This window comes from Sarcophilus harrisii, chromosome 4, assembly GCF_902635505.1.
Source record: "Sarcophilus harrisii chromosome 4, mSarHar1.11, whole genome shotgun sequence".
NCBI lineage: Eukaryota > Metazoa > Chordata > Mammalia > Dasyuromorphia > Dasyuridae > Sarcophilus > Sarcophilus harrisii.
The window spans coordinates 427999328-428007689 of NC_045429.1; the positions used below are offsets into that span (position 1 = coordinate 427999328).

At 37.8% G+C, this 8362-nt stretch overlaps 1 protein-coding gene across 1 annotated transcript; it reads right to left on the reverse strand.

Moving 5' to 3' along the window:
- Window positions 1-240: 240 nt before the first annotated feature.
- LOC105750577 (late cornified envelope protein 3A-like) lies at window positions 241-1445 on the reverse strand. The gene is made up of 2 exons (XM_012550103.2): window positions 1413-1445; window positions 241-768 (listed from the first exon to the last, which is right to left on the reverse strand). Exon 2 carries the CDS (start codon window positions 746-748, stop codon window positions 467-469), a length of 282 nt encoding a protein of 93 aa, XP_012405557.1. The 5' UTR covers window positions 749-768; window positions 1413-1445; the 3' UTR covers window positions 241-466.
- Between the last annotated feature and the right edge of the window lie 6917 nt (window positions 1446-8362).

Here is an 8362-nt window from a genome sequence, read left to right on the forward strand (position 1 = left end):
TTCTATTGGGGGAGTGTACTGCTCACAATCAACCAATTTTCAGTTTCATAAAACATACACTGATATTCGATGTCTTCTTGGGTCTAAATAGAGAGAAATTTCTGGGCAAGCACTGCCCAGCAGTATCTGAGGCGGGCATAAAGCAAGGGCATTGGGGTCAGGGCATATAACCAGAAGGGAGACTTTAGCTGTAAAAGAATAAGAACAGAAAATAGGAGACAATTGTGATATGATAGAGCTTTATTGTTGCGTGAAACAGATGAAGTAGAGATGGTAGAGTTCAAGTTTGAGATCTAGAATTTTGAAATAAGATGAAACAGTCCTCCTCGACTCTCTCAGGCTTCTGAAGATATCCTATCAGCTCAGATCCCAGGGAGAAAATAAAGAGAAAGATCTAGGAGCAAAAAAAAGATGGGAGAATTGCCTCTTCATTCTTCCAACTCAGAACTTGGCTAAGGACACAGAATCAGCAGCAGCCCCCAGAGCTCCCATCACAATCCCCAGACTGTTGGTTGAATCCACTTCCACTGTCACAGTGGTCAGAGCTCCGGTGCCTGCATCGATGGGATCTCCTGTTATGATGGGAAAAGAGGCAGCAGCCACTCTCAGAACCCACACTGCTGCATCCTCCAGAGCTGGATCCACAGCCAGAAGTGATAGGAGGAGGGCATGAAGCTTGGGGAGGGGACTTGGGGGTCTGGCATTTGGGAGGGGGCTGGCACTGCTGCTGGTTTTGCTGGCAGGACATCTTGGGTAAATTCAGTAATCCTAGAAGATAATGGAGAAACTTAGAAGGTACAAGAAACACAGATTCACTTAGGATTAATAGACACTCTAAACTATATCAAGAATACACTAACACCCAATTAGAGAAGACTTAAGAAATTCATTGTTTGCTAACTCCCTGTAGCTCATAATTTTTCAAGCAGACAATGAGCTTTGAACTAATTCACATATTGACTATTCATTAGCATGTCAATTGAATATGTGATATAGAATTAAGTAAATTATGCAGAATCTCCAAAAATAATGGCAGAATACAGTTTCAAGATGAGGGGAGAGGGCTGGCTCCCAAACATAAACATATGGTATCAAACTTAAGATTCTAGTTCATGAAAGTTTTTTTTTAGCAATTCTGACCTCTGCAGCTCCCTTTCTGCCAGATATCAGGTCCTTTCTTATGCTATGAGGAGACCCAGAATTTTCCCATGAGCATATAACAAAACAAAAGCACAACCTATGTTTTTCATAAGTTTCCATGATTCTGACTCAGTTGGACCCTTTTTTCATTTTTTTCCTGGCTTTTCTATCCTTCATTCCTTTCTACATCTTTCTCCCCTGATTTATGTTCTCACTTTTTCTCTAATATCTCGTTCAAAGCTCTCCCCCTCTCTTTTCATGGGAATACTCACCGGGGTCACAGACAACACAGATACAAATATCTCTGAAGAATCAGAACGAATGACAAGCTAGTAGCAAGAACATCTTTTATAGGGTATCCCAGACTGAACTCTTGGCACGAACCCAACTCTCTAAGAGGAAGAGTATCTTTCCCAACCCATAGAATGTGTCAGATAATTCCTGACATTCCCCAAAGTCACTGCTATGGACATGAGTCAATAAAGAGATTACTGAGCTATAAGGGAAGGGGAAGGGAACAAGCATCTTTTAAATATCTACTATGTTTTGAGTACTATGCTAAACAAATAATATATATTATTATGTATTATATATTATACTAAACTAAATAGTATATCACTTGATCTCATTTTTAAGGGATTTTAAACATTACCTGGGAGGCAACTAGGTAGCAAAGTAAATAGAGTACCGAGCCTGGGGGGGGTCAAAAAAACAAATTTAAATCTGGTCTCAGATCCTATTAATTGTGTGATTTTGGGCAAATACACTTAATCTCTATTTGCCTTGATTTCCTCATCTATAAAATGGAAATAATAAAAGCACCTGCCTCCCCGTGTTGTTGTGAGAATAAAATGAGATAAAGTGCTTTGCTAATCTTAAAGCACTACGTAAATACCAGTCATTATGATGATGATGATGACTATTATTATTTTAGACCCTTCATTTTATAGAAGCAAATACTGAGGCTCAAAAAGATTTAGTAATTTGTCCTAGTTCACACAGGTAATAAAGGGAAGAACTTGGATATAAACCCAAGTTTCCCAACACAATATCATTTATTGTTTTTATTACACCAGTCCATGGGAACATTAAGATTTCTCCTCTGGAAATCTGAGGTCTAGAGCACCCTTTCAGAAAGCCATGTAATATCTAGGGATATTGAGATCTAGAATTCTAAGCCTCCCCCACTCACTTATGGGAGATGTCCATGATGTCCATCCACTGAGCTAAGACTCAAGAGCTCTAATCACTGAAGTTGTAACCATTTCTAAGAATCTTTTGGTGGTCCCTACTCCTTCCTCTAGAAAGGGCTGAATTGTTTTCTCAGCTGCTTCAGTCTGATCTCATCTTTGATTTGTGGCTTCTCCCAGACTTATTTCTATAAATCATCCACATCTAAAGTGTACCTATCCTTGCTTAATTCTTCAAAACAGGCTTTCTCACAATCTACATTCCACTGTCATGGCTCCTAAATCACTGAACGGTTACTGCTGAACAAAGACTTCTTCCCTCCTTCTCAATTTTTGGGTCTTGTAGGTCAGAAGAAACAGACTATTTATTGATTCTTTTACTAACTATCTAACAAATATTTATTGACCATGTCATAGGTGTAAGCCTCTGTGCTCAGGGAATAATAATAAAAAAGAATTAAAAACTCTCCTCAAGGAGTTTGTTAATTTGTGAGGGGGAAACAAATATACAATGAGATGTAAAAAATGCTATAATGGAGATGCAGACAATATGATGTAGTAGGTTAGAGCAAGGAGAGATCCTTTCTGGCTGCAGTAACTAGGGGCATTTCGTGAATGAGAGACTATTCTGTGGTGGTAGGAGTGATGATTTTCCATTCTTGAAGAAGACCAAAATGACATCACCATATTGGGGTCAAAGCACATTTGAGAGAGATTTTTGAGGGATAGGAAATATTTTACTTTTCTCTTAAAGTGATTCAGTCCTTTGTTGCCCTCATCAGTATGTGTTCTACATTGTCTACACAATCTCCCTGATAACTGTAGCCCTCTCACAGTAGCCCTCTGAGTTTTTCTCGGTGCACTGAATCATCATAGGAGTCTTGATATTTAAGAAAAACACTTGAGGTCATATCATAAAGACTCAGGAAACCACCTGAACCATCCTCTTGCCTCCAACCTCTAACCTCCAACCTCCAACCTCCAACCACAGAATATACAAACCTGACCTAACCACTGAACTCCCTTCCTATTCTAGTCTATCATTTTGGGTGGAGGGGAGAAATTCTTAAAATTTTCCTAGGGTTCCAAGCCCTAGACTTTGGATTGAGATTTAAAGCAGTAAATGATTAGTGGGGTGGAGTGACTAGCAGGACTGGATCCTTTCCTACTATCATCAGTGTCATTGCTATCATATTTATCATGGAAAGGTACTTAGAATAACCGGGCTTTCAGTTAGAGCTTTAAATTTTATGGAACTTAGTCCATTGATCACCATTATTTTCACTGTCATCATTAAAACTACTATGATTATCATGATTGCCAAAATTGATAGGAATTTGCTTAGCTCTGTGACAAAAGAATTACAGGTATATCTCACTTTGCATAATAAGATCAAAAGATAGATGTTCGGATATCATCTAATCTAATCCCCTCATTTTACAAGTGAGGAAGTGGAAACTTGGGGAGCTTAAGGAATTTTTTCAAGGTCACACAGATTGAATAAAGCAAAGTCATAATTTTAGCCCCATATCCTCTGACATCAAACTCAAAGCTTTTCCCATTGTTCTCTGCAACATTTATTATAAATTATAATGTTTTTAAATGGATGCTATTTTGACTGCTCAAAGAAAATTATTTAGGATATGAACTAATCATCATTTTATACAGGTACATCTTTCTATGTGTCTCTGTCTCTCTGTCTCTCTCCCTTATCTCTCTCTCTGCCTTTGTCTCTCTCTATGTGTGTCTCTCCCTTCATTCTCTGTCTCTGTCTCTGACTGTCTCTGTCTCGGTGTGTGTTTGTCTCTCTGTCTCTTGCTATCTCTCTGTTTCTTTATCTGTCTCTTTTTTGTCTCTGTTTCTGTATGTGTGTCTCTATCTCTGTCTTTGTCTCTCTTTCTGTTTCCCCTTCACTCTGTATCTCTGTTTCTCTGTGTCTCTTTCTGCCTCTGCATTCACTCTCTCTGACTCTGTGTCTGTCTCTCTCTGTGTCTGTCTCTCTCTGTGTCTTCCTATCTCTCTGTTTCTGTCTCTGTTTCTCTTTCTGTCTCTGTGTGTCTCTCTTTGTCTCTCTCTCTCTGCCTGTCTCTGTCTCTGTCTGTCTCTCTCTCTGTGTGTGTCTCTGTGTTTCTCTTTGTCTTTGTCTCTCTGTCTCTGTCTTTGTCTCTCTCTGGTTGTGTCTGCCTCTGTGTCTATCTGTCTGTGTGTCTTTATGTTCTTTTGAGGGTATGTGTATCTGGTTTCCTAAAAATGTACTCTCTTCCCCATTTCAATTGGAGTGACACCTCTGTCTGGTGAAAGATTAAAAGCTCAATGGGTATTTATATAGGTAGTAACAAAGTAGATGGAGCTCCAGGCCTAGAGTAAGGAAGGTGTCTCTTTGTGAGTTCAAATCTGGGAGGGGAAGTTATTCAGGGTTTCAGGTCAAAAGAGAAACAAGAATCAATCTTGGCCCAAAGAAAGACCAAGTAGGACTTGTCTGGGACCTTTTGTTGGCCAATCAATGAGAGCCAGAGTGATTTGGATTTAAGGTATGGTCTTTAAGAAAGAAACCTAATCAAGCCATGAATCCCAAGATATCTTGTGAGGATTCCATCCAATAAACTTTGGATGGAAAATACCATCTGCATCCAGAGAGAGAACTATGGAGATTGAATGTGGATCAGTGTATACTATTTTCACCCTTTTTTCTTTTTTTGTTTTCTTATGGTTTTTCTGTTTTGTCCTGATGATTTTTCTCCGAACATGGTTCATATGAAAATATGTAAAAAATGAATACACAGGAATAACTAAAAAAAAATAAAAATTTACATTTAATTGGGCAGAGAAGTCATAAGAAGAGAAAGAAAGAAGAAAAGGAAATTGAGAGATAAATAATAAGGAAAGGAGAAAGAAAAAAGAAAGAAAGAAGGAAAAAAGGAAGGAAGGAAGGAAGGAAAAGGGAGGGAGGGAGAGAGGGAGAAGGGGGGAGAGGGAAAGAGGAAAGGAAGAAAGAAGAAAAGTATACTCCAGTATTTTTGCTAAAGAACCCAAATAGGGTTATGAAGAGTCAAATGATGGAAAAACTATTCAAAAGCAACAAGAAATGTATATATATATATATATATATATATATATATATATATATATGCATGCAATCAAATCTTTTGTTTTCCTCAGAAAAATTATATAATTAAAAAAACAGATTAATAAAAGGATTGGAGCTGGACTGACCCATCATACATGGGGTGGGGGCTGGGGAAGTGAGACATGTTGGTGTGTTTCTGGACTGATATAATCTATTACATCATAGATTTCTGGTTTTTCCCCCCTCCCTTTGAGGAAGTGCAATTATAGAGAGGAGAGAATGGCTGCCCTGGATCTGATTATGTTTGGGTACTTAGGAATGTATACAGGTCCGTGGGTGTGAAAGAGAGAGGACATAGATCTAATAGGAAGAAATGGACTTGGGAGTGTAGGTGAACAAGTGATTGACCTGGAATATGACTATGCTGGGAGAGGAGGAAGACATATGTCTATCCCAAGATGTTCTGTGGTATCCTAGAATGGTCACAGCTGTGTCAGAGCTGTGTCATAATTTAGCAATTGTTAGGGAAGCCTTGTCTATAGAATGAAAGACAACATGATATGGTGCAAGAAACATGGAATTTGGAGGCAGAGGACCTGGTCTCATCACTTTGTGCTGTCACTTATGACTTGGATACCAGGCAATTCATTTCATTTCTCAGGGCCTTGGTTTCCTAAAATATAAAAGAAATGTTTTAAATGAGATGGGAATTAGGTTAGTGCGGAACCTGTTGGACCCTTGATTTAACATCCTCCTCTCCATAGGGGACATTCTATAGATATGATCAGACATTGATGGGCATAATAAGAGACAACATGTTTAAGAGCAAGATTAAACCTTTTCTTATCCTTCAAGATCCCTCCATATAGCTCCTCATTCATGTTGATGCCTATGGTCATCTCAACTAAATGTAATTTCACCTTGCTCTAACTTCGTATAGCAGGATCTGTGAAGCATTTCAAAAAAATTAATAACTTCGTTTCAATCAGTCAATAATCATTTATATTTCAATATGATTTATTTTATTTTTAATCCTGTATATTTTATTTTATGCATTTAAAGACATTATTCTTAACGGAGGTCTGTTGGCTTCTCTGTGGACCATGCATGGTCCCTACAAAAAGGTCTATAACAAACACAAAGTTAACAACCCTGGTCTTAACAATATGTAGTCTATACCTTCTGACAGAATGGAGAAGTCATGTATAGTAGAAAGTAAAAAATTAGGTTAGGAAGCAAGAAGGCCAGTTCTGAAGTCTAACCTCTGATATGGATTTGCTGTAATGATCTGAGCAAATTACTTAGCTACTCAGTGATAGGGCAACTTTCTAAGACTATTAATCTATATAGAAACTGCTGACCTGCATTGATAAAAGGAGATTCATTATCTAGGGGAAGTGTTCAGCTCTAATATAATATAATATAAACTCCAATCCTGAATTTAGCACAGGGCTAGGAACACAACAGGTACCTAATAAATGTTCATTAAGTGATTAAACTTTTTCTTTAAAAAATATTTTGATAATTATTTCAATATGATTAGCTTCCTTTGTAAACTTGTGAATTTTACATATCTAAAAACATAAGAAATATACTATATCGATATACATCAATATATTAAATATATAAAAAACATTCTTACCAAATACTACTTCAAAAAATTACTAAGGGGCCCATGGAGTGCACCAAATTACCAAAGGGGTTCCTGATGAGAAGATTAAAATTCTTGCTTCAAAGAGTTCCAAATGCCAGTAAAATCACAGACCCAGATCCTTTATTTCTACATGGCATAGAATTTATTTGTGTACTTGTCTACCATTTACATACCTTTGAGAGTATGAGGATGTTTCATTATTTTTTATATTTCCAGAAGCCCAGAGGCTTGGAATCTTGTACATAATACAGACTCGATAAGTTTCTGTTGAGTATTGAATGAGCAGATGGATGAAAAAGTCAATTTACCCACAAACCCAAAGGAAAATATTTAACTTTATGGGGATTCTTCTGTGAGGAGGGGGCCAGTAATTTCAATTTTCTGAAAGCACTATCTTTATATCTCCTTCTTGGAGGAAGAGATACTTCAGCTCTACCATGACATGGTAAAATGAAAAAAAGCATTGACTTGGGAAATGGGTAAATTGGGTTAAAATCCTATATATTTCATGGGAAAGCCACCTAACTTTCTTAAGCCTCAGTTTCTTCATTTGTATAATGCGGGATTGGAGTAAATGGTATTGAAGGTCTTTTTCAGCTCAGTGATCATGCAGTGACTCACATATATGATTGAGAGGCTGGAGAACGTCAGGAATTAAGTGACACATGTCATGGGTTGGGAAAGACACTCTTTCTTCTAGAGAGCTGAAACTCAATGCCTGGGATGCCCTATAAAAGGTGTCCCTGCCCCTGGCTCTTCACTCATTCTGATTCTTCAGCAGAGAATTCCTGTCTGTGTCTGTGATCAAGGTGAGTGTCTTCATGATCAAAGGAGGGTTGAAGTAGGGTACTAAAAGAAGAAGAAGGAGAGCACAAAGCATGGGTAGAGATGGGGGAGGGGGAAGAATAGGAAAGGAGAAAATAATGCACTTAGCACAGTGCATGGCACATAGTAGGCATTTAATAACTGTTTATGGATTGATTGGAATTATATGGATTGATTGAAAAAGGAGAGAGGGGTTGAGAAGAAATAGGGTGGAGCTGAATGAAAAGTACAATAGCTAGCAAAGAATAGAAACCTGTACTTTGGATTTAGCTTATTGGATAAAGTGCTAGAACTATAGTCAAAAAGAACTGAGCTTAAATTTTGCCCTACATATTTACTTGCTGTGTGACCCTGGAAAAGTCACTTAATCTCTGTCTGCCTCAATATTATCATCTGTAAAATGGGGATGATAATACTAGAATCTACAATCCAGGCTCGTTATGAGGCTAAAACAAGATTATATTTGTAAAGATCTTTGAAATCCTT

Excerpts from the sequence above, each read along its gene's own strand:
- LOC105750577 (XM_012550103.2), bottom strand. The coding sequence starts at position 748 with ATGTCCTGCCAGCAAAACCAGCAGCAGTGCCAGCCCCCTCCCAAATGC.